Raw genomic sequence first — 14,405 nt, 5'->3', positions numbered from 1 at the left:
TCTTCAATTTTCTCGGAGCAGTATTGTTCAGTTGACTTGACATTAGGGCATGGCGGAGAGGAACAAGTACTTGCTTCCTCAAACGATCACGAACCCTGTAACCATAATGGGGTTCCAAATATCTTTGTACTCTTCATAATCGTCACGTGGGAAAATTCTCTTTGCAATGACTTCACATATCAAGGTTTCTCTATCATATTTGGAACCAATTGAAGGGCAAAATTTGGCTGCAAAACTGATGTTTTCAATCTCACCTGATTCCAAAAATTTGAGATCAGATTTCAAAAACCCTGCAAACAAATCAGCTACTTGATAATGCAAGTTTCGATACCTTTGGTCATTTTGGTACCTCTCAACTGCAATTTTAGCCTTTGAAATGTCATCTGCTTTTCTCCATGCTACAACTACCTCTTCAACTTTATTTTTCTCCTCTTTTTCCTTCCCGTATCCTGACCAAGGGTACCCTTCCTTCTCTAAACGCTCGTACCCTTCAAGGAATGAAAAATAGTACCCATATGGAGTCCACCAGTACCCATATGGAGTCCACAGATAATGTCCACATATGGATTCCTCCAAAACCTTATGGAGAATTCCCAGCACATCTTTGAACGACCCTAAATCCCCAAAAACCTTGAGATTCAAAGCTAGGGTTAAAGGATGGTTTTTGTGGACCCACAACAGGGTTCTGTAAAACCCATCATCGTCAAGCTTCCCCGCCGCTCTGAGACTCAATATAAGCTTGAGGGTTTTGAGAGGGCCAACCTTCCAAGCCGTTTCCCCTCTGTCATCCAGCTTATATTTGGAAATTCTCTCTGCCGGAACAGCCGGCTTTCCAGCGTAATTCGCATCCTCGAAGATAAACTCTAAAATTGGCTTTAAGTCTGAGAGCGAAGGGTCCTGATATTCTGAGGTTGTCATAAGGGTTCGGTTGGTTTTGGGGAGGTTAGGGCGGCGGAGCTCCGACGGCCCTAGTAGACAAAACTGAGAAGCCATATGGGATAGTTGGAGAAATTAACGCAAGATTTGATTTGATCAATCAAGGGTTCAGAAATATTTGGAACGAGTCAGAGATTTTAGGTCGGCTCTGATCCTTTATAGGAATTAATTTCTTGGGAAACAAGGAAAGAAGTATGGGATATTTCTTATAACAAATTTCCTTGGGAAAGATTTTCTTTTTACGGTCTCCTAATACTATGGATTTCCTAGTCCCATGCACAATGATATCTCACGCATTTACAGGCTATATATCAGTCAGTCAGTTGACAAGTTTCATTCACATTCATGCACTACAGCAAAATCAGTCTTTTATGGCACACATTTTACTGTGCACATTTGACGTGTGCCCTAAAAGACTGTTATTTACAGCGCACATCTCATGTGTGCCGTCGGAATGTCTTTATTCAGGTCATTCACGACGTGCATATGTGTGCCGTAACTTTAGTTATTTATTAACGGCATGCACAATATATGTGTTGAAAATGAGTTATTTTATTAATTTTTTACGACTTATTTTTTTTTTAATATTTTTTTATATTTTTTTTTCAAAATATTACTTTTCCTCATTTTTGTTCTGCTTTAGTATTTTCCAGATGAATATCAAAGCAAAGCCCTCTCTCTCAGGGTCAGAGTCCAAAGACTCCGATTCGCCGACTCAGTGGTGGTTCACTGTTCACTCCCTCACCGCCTCTCTCTTTTTCCGGCGACCTCTCTCCGTCCGCAAAAGATCGGCGTCCGATTCAAGCATTTCCTTCCTCAAATGAGTATCGTCCGATCTTGTATCTCACTCGCAGCGATTCGTGCATAGCTCGACCTCCATGGCCATCAGAGGCGTCGATTTCAAATGGTCAGTACCTTTCTTCTTGCTCTGCCTAGGTTAACTGTGCCAGGTTTCTGATTTCGAATTGTGATTTTTTTTGCTTTGCAAGGTACGATGGATTCTTCTTGTCGATGCTCGCGACCGGTGTGTATCCTTTATTAGGGTTTCGATTTCAATCTCTGCAATTCGTTTTTCGTTTTGGATTATCTGTTTGTGCGAGACCAGTGTGTATCCTTTAGATTTGATAATGTCTTAAATGTAGGAGTGTGCTTCACTATTGGATTATAATCTACCAAAGTATAGTACTTTGATCGTTACCATCTAGCATTTACAGAAGAAGTGATAGAAGATAGTTTCAATGTCAAAAATTGTAGATGGACTTTCTCGTGAAATATAGAAAATTTGGGAATGGCTTTTTGAGTATTGGAAGCCATTAGGTCTTCTTCCTTGCGGTGGTGAAGTGGTGGCGTGTTTGGGGTTGGATGACCATTGAGCTATATGTTTCTTAATTCAGAAGGGGGAGGAACTAGACAACTGAGAATGTATTCAATAAAGCTCCTGTTGTTGACAAGGATGCATTTGTGGCCCAAGTGCCTCCGTCATTGGTGATGTTCAAGTGGGAAGAGGATCTTCTATTTGGTATGGATGTGTATTGAGAGGTGAGAACTTCTTAGAGAGACACAATGTCAGTTAAATGATATATGCTTTGGCACTTTTGAAGATTACATGTTCTTTTTTTAATGAGCTGATGTTTTGGATCAATTCCATTATTTCAACTTGTCATTTATCCGCACCGGCTCAATATCACACTAATTGCTGTACTTGTTTTATCTTAGTGAATGTATATCTTTGCACTTGCTTAATTTTCTTATATTGAAACAACAAGAATGTAATGACACTATCAATTAGCCCTTAACTGGGTTTTGTTTTCAGTCTTAGCTTCTCAGCTTCTTAGCTTTTATTTGTTCATATGGATTCGATTTCAGTCTTAGCAATTCTTGATTGTTAGTTGTGGATTCGATTTGCTTCTCAGTTTTCTAATTTGTTCTGGGTCTGAGCATTCCAGTCAGCAAGCCCGAATAAACCAATTTTCATGTCTGAGCTCGACGTCCAGATTCCTACTACCTTTGGTATATATGTTTTGTGTTACTCTTAACACTTGTGTGATTATGCTCTTGCAGGGATGATTGCGAATATGTGTATGAATTTATTATGCATGGGATGTTGTTTCATAGTTTTGGTCCTAGTTTAGTCTGAACAATTGGATGCCTAGATGCTTGATGGATCGTTTTTAGGTGACGTTATTCAAGTATGCTTCAAGTTGGTAGATCTCAACTTTGATCAATTGGTCATTTACTCGAGCCCCTCTTTTTATTTTTTGCTCTTCCATGTTCTTCACAATAATATGTTTGTTTTATTTTGGGTGAAATGATTGTATGGATTTGTGGGCTATTGTTGAAGTATGATGGTTTTTCTTTGTTTTTGTTTAGAGTTAAGAGTGATGAGTTAGGTCTGGCTTGTTAGTTTCAAGTGATTTTTTGTAATTAGAAATTATAAATAGGAACTGTGTGGTAGAGAATGTTTTGTATTCAGGGACGTGCCCTGTGGCCTGTGGGCTATTCATTAAACTTCTGTTTGAGTGAAGGTAGATTAATGAGCTATTAGACATAGTTGTGGGAGTTGGGCATCTGCCTTAATTGTTCCTTTTGGTATTCAAAAAGAATTTGGATATAGTCATCTTTGGTTACATTGAAATAAACCGTAGCAGCATGATAGAATCTATTAATTTTCTGTCCATTCCTCCCTGTGCTACCGAATTGCTGCAGGTTGTTGAACCAAGGTTGTTATGAGCCTCTGTTTGTGGTCGTGGTTATTATTCATTGCAATGACTGGATTTTTATATGAAATGTAGGTTGCTCTGTTTGTTTAAATATTTCTTTTATCAGAGATTCACAGTTAAATATATAATGATCAGGTTCCCTCTATTTTTGCAAATGGTCAACGAGAGATTGGAGAGTGCTTAGCAAGGGCATTGGAGAACGTTGAAAAGAAAGGGCATGTAAGTCTGTAGTCTATTTATGGTATTTTAACTGGGAACTAGATCTTTGTGCCCCTCTCTTTCTCTCTCTAATAAACCAATGTGACGATCAATGATATGATTAAGCATAAAATGAATTTGAGCGTGAGAAGAAAAGAGTAATTCTAGACCTTGTTTAGAAATGCAATGGTGCACAATAGATGAATACAGTAGAAGTGCTTGTATCATATTTATCAATCATAAATATCAGTAGAAGTGTTTGATTCGTTAGTTTGTTTGGGATTGGAATTTGGTGGTGTGATTGATGAAATTGATGACTGAGTCTTGGTCAGTGGATTTCAATGATATGATTAAGCATAAAATGAATTTGAGCGTGAGAAGAAAAGAGTAATTCTAGACCTTGTTTAGAAATGCAATGGTGCACAATAGATGAATACAGTAGAAGTGCTTGTATCATATTTATCAATCATAAATATCAGTAGAAGTGTTTGATTCGTTAGTTTGTTTGGGATTGGAATTTGGTGGTGTGATTGATGAAATTGATGACTGAGTCCTGGTCAGTGGATTTTTTTCCTTTTTTAGTTCGTGGGGAATTAACATATGGTAGGTTATTTTGAAATGAAGTTGTATCCACTTCTGCTGAGAGTAATGAAATTCTATCTAAGACAATGCAGACTCATTGTGCTCTTAAGAGTGAATCTTTGAGACCCATGTTGGTTTGGAAATTGAAAGTCCAAATCTTTGAGACCTAAGTCTCAGAGCAAAGTTAGTAGAGAAGACCAGGGACCTGCCCATTTTGAAATGAAGGGAGGAAGATTAAGGTGTTGGTAGTTCTTACTAGTTCTGTTTGATTATGAGGTCTTAGACTTTTAGCAGTATGGCAGTGGATCCTGCCACGAATTTTGGTATGGTATTTGTTTTGACTTTTATGGATTATTCATTTGGAATGATTGAAGGGCAAACTTCACTAATGCTTAAATTGTCATTGCTTGTCTTTGTAGGCTCTATGATGTAAGACTTCTTTATGGGAAATGGTTGGCATGTGGCATCAAATCAAGCTATAATTAATCAGCCCCTTCAAGTACTCTGTAATCAATCTGAGGACAATTCTAATCTAGATAGCATGTTCTATATTTGAAAATCAGTTTAATTATACTATGATTTTGTAATATGAAGTTATTTAATTGATATAATTTACTACATGAATACTTTTGTTTACTATGCTTGAATGGAAGGGTTTAATTGAAAGTATTGTCTATTAGAAGATTGAATGAAGACAATTTTTATGACACGCAAAATGGTCTTTTACGACATGCAAAATGGTCTTTTACGGCATATAATCAAAGTTGTAAAACATCTTTCACGACGCGCAAACGAGTGTTTTACGACGTGCAAAAAATGTTTTTTACGGCGTACATTTTGTGTCACAAAAGAAATTTGTCTTTTACGACATGCTTCTTTGTGCAGTAAAATTATTTTTGACTATGCATATTGTGTGTCGTAAAAGACCAGTTTTGTTGTAGTGATGTTCATGTGTCTGATCAATTTTCTCAATTCTCTTGTATAATTTTGTGGATTTCTGTCATTGAAGTTCAATAGTGAACCCCTAGCAGTTTTTATTTGTCAGTTTACTTTATCGATCTTGTTTTAAAAATCTGAGAATTTGCCATAAATAAATTCAAATTCTTCATCAATAGATCATGATGAGTGTGGCTACCGTCTCTCCAATTTTGCACAACATAGATAACCTTGTTGGGTTTCTCAAGAGAGGACGAGGACAACAGGATTCTGATTGCAGTCAACTAGAATTAATAGAGAGGAGAAAAAGGCGTAACATAATAGAGACGACTACTAATGAAGAAGCAAGATTTGCAGATGAGGAGAAATCCAGGTCTTCTGGAGTGAGATTTGGGTACTTACACAAGGGCTTAGGGCTTAATCATGATGAAATTGATCGTTTACGAAACGATAACACTAATATCTTATTGTTGCACCATAAGAAACTTCATTTAGTACTTGACCTAGACCACACCCTGCTGAATTCCACTTTCCTTGATAATATGTCACCAGACGAACAATATTTGAAGACTCAAACCCAATCTGATCATTCTCTGCAACATGTTCACATTGTGAACACTCCCGGTACGCAATTGATGACCAAGTTCAGGCCTTATATGATGACATTTTTAATGCAAGCTAGTCAAATGTTTGAGCTGTCCATTTACACCATGGGTAGTCGAGACTATGCGCTGGAAATGGCTAAGTTGCTTGATCCCAGAAATCAAATCTTTGGTGGTAGAGTGATCTCACGTAGCGAGAGCACAAAAGAAGATCGAAAGGGTCTAGATGTCCTGCTTGCCCGAGATTCTGCTGTTTTGATCCTTGATGATACAAAAGATGTATGGACAGTTGACAACCAGGATAATGTAATAATAATGCCAAGATACCATTTCTTTAGATCTAGTTGTCAACAATTTGGCCTCAGTAGTAAGCCTTATTCTGAGTTAAAGACTGATGAATGTGATCGGTATGGAGGAGCTTATCTTGCAAATGTGCTTCAACTTCTTAGGCATGTTCACAGCATCTTCTTTAATGAAATCGAGATACAGGGTTGGGATCTTATCGACAGAGACGTGAGGCTTGTGTTGAAACTCCTTCAGAAGGAAGTCGTGAGGGCTGTAAAATTGTTTTCAGCCATGTTTTCCCTTCAAATGTACAGGCTGATACTCATCCTTTGTGGAAGATGGCGGAGCAGTTGGGAGCTATTTGTTCAACACAAGTGGATCCAACAGTCACACACGTGGTTGCAGCCGATGCTCGAACACAAAAATCTCGTTGGACAGTAGAAGAAGGCAAGTTTTTGGTGAATCCGCAGTGGATTCACACTGCAAATTTCATGTGGCAAAAGCAACCTGAAGACAGTTTCCCCTGTCATTACCAACATTAAACAACTCTTAACTTACCACACCTCAATTTGACTATAATCATAATTGTGGCCACACCCCCTGAAGTAGAAATCAGTTCCCACAACTGAGCACAAAAGAGAGAGAATTTAGAAAGGAAGAAAAAGAGAATTTAGATCAACAGTACGTTTGGAACAAAGCTTTACATGACATGGGGAAAATTGTAAAAATTGGTGAAGTTTAATGAGACCAGTGTACCTTGAGTTGTAAGTTCAAGTTATGAATGAAGTAGATACCATATGTACATGAATCACTTTTTTGAATTATAAATAGGCTGAACATCCTCAAAAAATATACATAAAAAGAATATTGGATATGCGAGTATCAATATCGGAAAGTATCAATCGTCTTATGGGCAAGACTCACAAGTAAGGAAACACAGAGCAGTTCATAGTAGAATTTTGGTAGAATTTCATGATTGCAAGTGTGAACTCCAAAAAATAAGGGCAACAATGTTTAGCCAACACCAGATTATTATTATTTTTTTTTTGAAAAGGGCGGTGCGGCAGCTCTCAAGCCTTGATAGCCTTGATTAAAGAAACTGTCGAATACAAGGGGGGACAAAGAGCCTAAACCCCTGATTACAATAAGTAGAACATCCTGAAATACTATCCTGAGTCTCTACTAAATGTTTGTACTCAACAAAGCACCAACTAGCAAAGAGCGCTCTATTGGCTACTCTATTTGCTTTAACTGCTTTAACACAGCGGTGACACGACGGAAAGATAACTTGATCTGCAACCCGAGTGCAGCAAAGCATAACTACCAAACGCACAGCTTTCCCATCACCAGATTATTAACTCTTACATGTATGAAATAATATGACTGATACTGAAATTGGCAGATATTATTATTGTACTTGCCAATCTGCTATTTAATTTTGCAAAACTTTGGAGACATACAGAGACCGATCTGTTCTTAGCCTCTCAAGAAGCCTCTGCCTAGCAAGCACAAGAGCGCCAGGAAGTCTTATTCCTATTTGATCCATTTCTTCTCGACCTAATTGCTGCAAGTCTTTTCGAATTCTGAGAATCAATCACTGAGCAGTGTTTGAAACGCAAAACCCAAAGCAATTTGTACAAAAAAAAATTGGATTCTGGGTATTGATCCACCAAGTTTATGTGTGTTTCAATAAAAAAAAAACAAACAATTTATCTGTTTGTCTTCTTAGAAAGTCAGAACAGACCATGTCTTATCAACTTGAAAATGAAAACCCAAGAGATTCATCCTTTACTAATCAACTTTCGTTGCATTGATGTTTACATTAATCAATCCTTCACTGGGCTAGAAATCGCCTTTGGCCTAGCAATGGAACCCCAAAAGATTCCATAACACAATGTCGTCTAGAAGACTAGAACACATACCCTCTCTTTTTGTAATGATCACAAGCCTTTTTATAGTGTCATCAAACCAATATGTAGTTTTCGAATACCGTCATCAAAATCATTCTGCCGTTCTATAGTAATCAAAGCAATAGAAATCAGCAAACAATCGAATAACACACATATCTCAGTTAAGAAAAGGGCGTATTTGACATTTAAAAAATGCATTGTAGTACAATCCAATATGAGCATGAACCCAAAGACACCTAGCAGGCACTCTCAAACAAAAGAGATTGTACAACTTGTAGTTCAAAGGAACCAGTTACAAGAGCTTGGGAAGGTGTGTATTTATATCTAGCTGACCACCGCATATATACTTAACAACTAATTAAAATTACAAACATGAATTAACAGAATAACCCATGTACACAAAACAACACATAATTAACATTGATGTAATGAACTGGGAAGTATCTCGCCTCCATAATTTAGCAGTCAAGTTCCAAAACTTTCCTACAACAAGACACAACCCAAGTATGAAAATATGCCACAGAAACTACACACTCCTTTTAGACGTGTCACTATCTACAACTATGCTCTCCGGCAATACGAGCAGTCTCCGCGTATTCGAACCCAGGGTACCAAACAGGTAGCTTGGAATCTAATCAATCTATGTGCACAGGGCAAGCATATAAGCTCTTCCTCATCCATGAAACTCTCCAGGCACATACTACAATCTCGTGATGCTTTTGATACCAACCCTTCAACACCCAATTCTGTGTTGCCGAAAAGCTCAAACACTCGAGGCATCAAGAACCTCTTGAGTAAGACCTGGAGGCTTCTTGTTTGCTTCTTGCAAGAGATGCATCCTTTCAATTAGGGAACAAAAGTCGCTGGACGGGGAACCACTTGCTGATCGACCTGGCCAGGTGTCAGTACTCCAATCTCTTTCATCAACAGGAGCCAAATCATCACCAATATTCCTTGCTTTCTTAGGAACTGTTTTCCGGTAGTTTTGGTCTCCTAATCCCACTAAACAACGAATTTTCTAGTAGTTTTGGTCTCCAATCCCACTAAACAACGAATTTTCTAGTAGTTTTGGTCTCCTAATCCTACAATGAGATACACACACACATACACAGTATCTATCTAGAGCGAGGGCTCGCTCTGAAATTAAAGTGCGAGATTAGAGTTTATGGTCACTTTTCAATCGCATATCCACATCTTGACCGTTCGGTTTGTAGGTACTAATGTATAGGTCATCTCTGCAAAATTTCAGTCAAATTGATGGTCGTTAAGACATTGATAACTGTCTTAAAGCTAGTACGATTCAAGTTTGACAGATTCAGTTCGTCCATTGGTTTAAGTGAGTTAGATATGTTAAAAATAATTTTTTAGGTACTAATGTATAGATCATCTCTGCAAAATTTCAGCCAAATTAATGATCTTTAAGGTATTTAATATATATATATATATATATATATATATATATATATCGGCATTTACAAGGCTATATATAAGTCAGTCAGTGGACAAGTTTCACAATCATGTTCTTGTGTTTGATCAGTTTTCTCTATTCTCTTGCCTAATTTTTTGGATTTCTTTCATTCAAGTTCAGTAGTGAAACCAATTCATCAGACACCACCAATTTCAAAATGGCCAAGTACCCTTCAGCTAGTATTCTGCTTCTTGTGGCTGTAGTTTGTGTTTCAGGAGTTGCACAAACCATCGGTCTTGATATTCACAATAATATTTGCAAATCTCTGGTGAAGACACGAGGTTATATTTGCCAAGAACATCAAGTAACAACTGAAGATGGTTACATTCTCAGGTTGCTAAGAATTCCATATGGACGGTTTGGTAGCAAATCGACCACGGATCAGAAGCCGCCTGTTTTATTACAACATGGGCTTCTAACGGATGCAGCATCATGGCTACTTAATCCACCGAATCAGGCTTTGGCGTTCATCTTAGCTGACAAAGGATTTGATGTATGGCTTGCTAATGCTCGAGGAACGGACTCCAGTCGTGGACACAAATCACTTAGTACTAATGATCCTGCTTATTGGGACTGGACATGGGAACAGTTGGCTGCTTATGATCTTCCTGCTTTGTTCAATTATGTGAACAACCAAACCGGAGAGAAGTCACACTATGTTGGCCATTCCTTAGGCACGTTGACAGTACTAGCTGCCTTGTCCCAACAAAAGCTGAGAAACTCAATAAGATCAGCTGCTTTGCTTAGCCCGATTGCTCATCTGGGTCAGATATCCACATCGCTTGTAAGAGTTGCTACTCTAACATTTTTGCCTGAGCAATTCTACATCTTTGGTCTCCGGGAATTTCCTCCGCTAGGGCGATTAGAACAAACTTTGCAAACCATTGTTTGTATACATCCGGGCGTGGACTGCTCCTACATTTTGACTGCTATAACAGGTCCAAATTGTTGTGTAAGTCCTTCAAGTTTAGATCTTTACTATGAACATACACCACAATCCACTGCCACAAAGAATATTGTACATTTGTCTCAGATGATCAGAAGTGGAACCGTAAGAATGTTCGATTACACTCTTCCACACACAAATATGCAGCACTACAATCGGTTTACTCCTCCGGTGTACAACATGGCAAACATTCCGAAAGACATTCCTCTTTTCCTCAGCTATGGAGGGAGAGATGCACTTTCAGACGTCAACGATGTGAAAGCTTTGCTTTATGACCTCAAAGATCATGACAAAGACAAGCTTGTGGAACAATACGTAGAGGAGTATGCTCATTTGGATTTCATTATGGGTTGGAATGCCAATAGAAAAGTATATGATCCTCTGATCACTTTCTTTGGGCAACAATGAGAGTCTTGGCTTCCTAATTTGTAGTCTCTAGATCTTTCTTTTGTCTTGCATTTATCAATTTCTAAATGTTGTTTTCCCGTTAGTAGTTGTAGTAGCTAGATATGCGTCTTCTCATAATAGTTTTATCATTGTGTAACTTTGATTTGTTGGGAATTAAGTATTGTACCCAAAAAAAAAAAAACACAGTGCAATTTTGTCGGTTTACTGTTCTGAAATTTTGCCATAGGGTTCAAATTTTCATCAGGATTCTGATTACAGTGACTTAGGATTGAAGGAGAAGACAGAAAGCCGTTAGATCATACAGACTACTAATAAAGAAGAGGCAAAATTTGCAGATGAGGAGAAATCTAGGTCTTACTGGAGTGAGATTCGAGTTTTAACTGGCGTCACTGTTACTAGGTTTTACTAACAGTATGTTTTAAAAGAAGTGACTAACGATCTAGATTCAGTGCGGTATTTCTCATCCCAATGCCGAAGCTGTCCAGAGTTCAACCCCTCCCCATGATCATAGAGAACAAACGGTTGTCATATGATAAAAGTAGACGACCAACAATATATATATTACACCAGCAACCATCGAATACAACACAAATCTCAGTTGAGAAAAGGGCGTATACTTGTACCTTCGACATTTAAAACATACGATGTAATACAATCCGACATGAGCATGAACCCCAAGAGGTTGGGAAGGTGTATATTTGAGTTTTACAACTTCTAGTTGGAAGGAAGCAATTACAAGAGGTTGGGAAGGTGTATATTTGAATCTAGCTGACCTCCGCACACTTAACTACTTGATATTTACAAACATGAATTAACAGACCCACGTACACAAACCAATACATAATTAACATTGATGCATTGCATCTAGCTGAGAAGTATCTCACCTCCATGATTTAGCAGTCAAGTTCCAAAACTTTCCTACAACAAGACAACCCAAATATGAAAACATGTCAACAGAAACTACATAGTCCTTTTGGACATGTCACTATCTACAATTATAGCTCTCCGACAATATGGGCAGTCTCCTCGTATCCGAACCCAGGGTCCCAAGCAGGTAGTGTGGAATCTATGTGCGCAGGGCAAGCATATAAGCTCTTCCCCATCCATGAAACTCTCCAGGCATATACTACAATCTCGTGATGCTTTTGATACTAACCCGTCAACACCCAATTCTGTGTTGCTGAAAAGCTCAACACTCAAGCAATCAAGGACCTCTTGAGTAAGACCTGGAGGCTTCTTGTTTGCTTCTTGCAAGAGATGCATCCTTTCAATTTGGGAACTCAAGTCACTGGATTGGGAAACACTGGCTGACCGACCTGGCCATGTTTCAGTACTCCAATCCCTTTCATCAACAGGAGCCAAATCATCACCAAGTAGACCACTCCTGTATATCTGCAATGCCCTGCGTCGCCTGAGTAAAACCAAAGAGAAGAGGCAACTTCATCAGACTACATGCATAGGGAAGTCACATTTTTCGATTTGGCCTAAGGCTTGTCCCTAGCATCAATCACTCGCAAGCATGCCAGCAAGAGTGATCAACCAGAACCTTGGCTCTGGGTTCATTGGCGTGACTGATACCCTTTAATTGGCAAGAATCGCACTCCAAATCAAACAAAAAGTTAATTGACAGTTAAAGGAAAGACTTTAAATTTATATGCTCAGAGGCGAAACTTAAAGTGTTAGTCAACTAATTCAGATTTTTTTTTTTTATATTATCAACAAAACTCTCAAAGACAGTCCTAGTAGAAGTTCGGCAGAATCTCATAACTGTGAAATCTCAGCTCTTTCAAATAAGACAGCAGAATTCAGTCACTCCCACAAGTAGACTCTAAAATATCGGATCCATTTATTCGAGATGCAAAATTTAGAACACTACTATACATGGTTTCTAACCTCGACAGCGTATCAAAGCAAGAAATGATCCTAGAATAAGTTCGGTACAATTTACACGATTGCAATCGCGCGACAATGTGTAGCCAGCAATAGAATATTAGCTCTTCCAACACATCTAATACATTAGAATCGCAATTAAGCTAACTGCTAAACCAAACACGTTCATTGTAAATTGGCTATTGAAACTTGCTCTAAAGTACAAAACTTTAAAGAGACTAACCCGGTTTCCGAAGGAGGCATTCCTCTCAACCTCTCAAGTAGCCTCTCCCTAGCCAGCACAACAGCACCAGGCAGCCTCTCATTCCCACTCACTCTGGGGCCAACCCGATTACCCGTACCCGGTTGCTCCGGCCCAATTCCAGCTCCACGCTCCTGAAACCAACAACCCAAAATTCAACACAACGAAAAAAAACCCAAAACAAGACGACCCAAACCGAAACCACAAAGAAACCGAAGTACCGTGAGGGAGACGCGGTGGCGGAGATGGCGCGAGGGGGTGCGGCGGAGGAGATCACAGCCGTCGGATTCATGGTGGTTGTGGTGACGGCGAGGATTGTAAATCCGGTCGGGCGGACAGAGGGAGTCGAAGCCGAGATCGTGGTGGGTGGCTCGGCTGTTGTTGTAGCGAGACCTGCGGTTGTAGAAAAGCTCCGATGCGCTCGTCATGCAACACTCACAACAAAACCCTTTACGCGTCTAAACGATTCTGATTCGGAAGAATTTGTAGTCCCCTCTGTTTGGATTTGACGCAGAAAAAGCGAGGAAATGAAACAGAAGAAGAAGAAGAACGTACGGCGTACTTGAATCTGTCGATCTCAGTAGTTGGTCAGAGGATTCAACGCTGTCTTGTTCCGTGGTCAATTTATTGATAACGGAAATTACTTTCTGGTATGGGATGGATGAGGACGCGTGGCGGTGAGAGAAAGGAGTGTGTGGGTATGGGCCGTTGGATTGAGATGGAGTAGGTGAGGGTGAGAATCAGGTTGGCCGGTAATTTTCGGTGGAGATATTTTGTCTGAAAAGTGGGAAGGGAGAAACTAGTAATTTCCCCTAGGACCAGGCGGCTCGGACCCAGGAGTGTCATGCAGCTCATGCTCAATACAAAACTTTATTGAAAAAATCACGAGCTCGATGTGTTTTTGAAACTTGGGATAAAAATCCAAGGGTCTAAGGGCTCGTTTAGTTCACATGGAGTCTTAGGAAAGCAAACTACAAATGCAAATTAAAATAAGATATTTTTTTAAAGAAAGAAAAAATACGGGAGAAAGTGATTCATTTCATGCTTGAAACTTGGAAGAGATTCATTTTTCTCAATTCTTTTCTTACATTTATTACTCACTTTCTATTATTTTATTGAGTAAAACCCACCAATAGGGTCAAAACTTTTCTTCACCGGACAAAATGATACCCAACTTTCAAAAGTGATCAAAATGATACCTAAATTTTTAAAAGTGATCAAAATGATACCTAAATTTTTAAAAACAAATCAACTTGATACCCAACTTTCAAAAGTGATCAAAA

General features: G+C 38.9%; 3 protein-coding genes, 1 long non-coding RNA gene and 1 pseudogene across 5 annotated transcripts; 3 read left to right on the top strand and 2 right to left on the bottom strand.

Moving 5' to 3' along the window:
* Window positions 1-78: 78 nt before the first annotated feature.
* On the bottom strand, window positions 79-993 carry LOC112170769. Its single transcript, XM_024308072.1, has one exon. The coding sequence runs from the start codon at window positions 991-993 to the stop codon at window positions 79-81; it is 915 nt and encodes a 304-aa protein (XP_024163840.1).
* A 608-nt stretch (window positions 994-1,601) lies between these two features.
* On the top strand, window positions 1,602-5,085 carry LOC112173177. 2 transcript variants are annotated; one of them, XR_005801236.1, is made up of 5 exons: window positions 1,602-1,843; window positions 1,926-2,475; window positions 3,792-3,875; window positions 4,529-4,759; window positions 4,856-5,085. It is a non-coding gene; the product is annotated as an uncharacterized LOC112173177 (long non-coding RNA). The 2 variants fall into 2 exon arrangements; XR_002925474.2 differs by lacking the exon at window positions 4,529-4,759.
* Window positions 5,086-5,554: 469 nt separating this feature from the next.
* On the top strand, window positions 5,555-6,801 carry LOC112170768 (annotated as a pseudogene).
* Window positions 6,802-9,714: 2,913 nt separating this feature from the next.
* LOC112174787 (triacylglycerol lipase 2) lies at window positions 9,715-10,991 on the top strand. The gene has a single exon (XM_024312598.2). The coding sequence runs from the start codon at window positions 9,795-9,797 to the stop codon at window positions 10,989-10,991; it is 1,197 nt and encodes a 398-aa protein (XP_024168366.1). The 5' UTR covers window positions 9,715-9,794.
* A 664-nt stretch (window positions 10,992-11,655) lies between these two features.
* Window positions 11,656-13,723, bottom strand: LOC112174100 (probable E3 ubiquitin-protein ligase RHY1A). Its single transcript, XM_024311799.2, has 3 exons — window positions 13,344-13,723; window positions 13,105-13,256; window positions 11,656-12,402 (listed from the first exon to the last, which is right to left on the bottom strand). The coding sequence occupies exons 1-3, from the start codon at window positions 13,548-13,550 to the stop codon at window positions 11,952-11,954; spliced, it is 810 nt and encodes a 269-aa protein (XP_024167567.1). The 5' UTR covers window positions 13,551-13,723; the 3' UTR covers window positions 11,656-11,951.
* Window positions 13,724-14,405: the final 682 nt, after the last annotated feature.

Source organism: Rosa chinensis, chromosome 6, assembly GCF_002994745.2.
Source record: "Rosa chinensis cultivar Old Blush chromosome 6, RchiOBHm-V2, whole genome shotgun sequence".
NCBI classification, from domain to species: domain Eukaryota; kingdom Viridiplantae; phylum Streptophyta; class Magnoliopsida; order Rosales; family Rosaceae; genus Rosa; species Rosa chinensis.
This window is presented reverse-complemented; position numbering and strand designations above follow the sequence as displayed.

Excerpts from the sequence above, each read along its gene's own strand:
- LOC112170769 (XM_024308072.1), bottom strand. The coding sequence starts at position 993 with ATGGCTTCTCAGTTTTGTCTACTAGGGCCGTCGGAGCTCCGCCGCCCT.
- LOC112174787 (XM_024312598.2), top strand. The coding sequence starts at position 9,795 with ATGGCCAAGTACCCTTCAGCTAGTATTCTGCTTCTTGTGGCTGTAGTT.
- LOC112174100 (XM_024311799.2), bottom strand. The coding sequence starts at position 13,550 with ATGACGAGCGCATCGGAGCTTTTCTACAACCGCAGGTCTCGCTACAAC. Across the intron at positions 13,257-13,343 it reads GCCACCGCGTCTCCCTCACG|GAGCGTGGAGCTGGAATTGG; the intron begins GTACTTCGGTTT and ends TGTTGGTTTCAG. Across the intron at positions 12,403-13,104 it reads ATGCCTCCTTCGGAAACCGG|GCGACGCAGGGCATTGCAGA; the intron begins GTTAGTCTCTTT and ends GGTTTTACTCAG.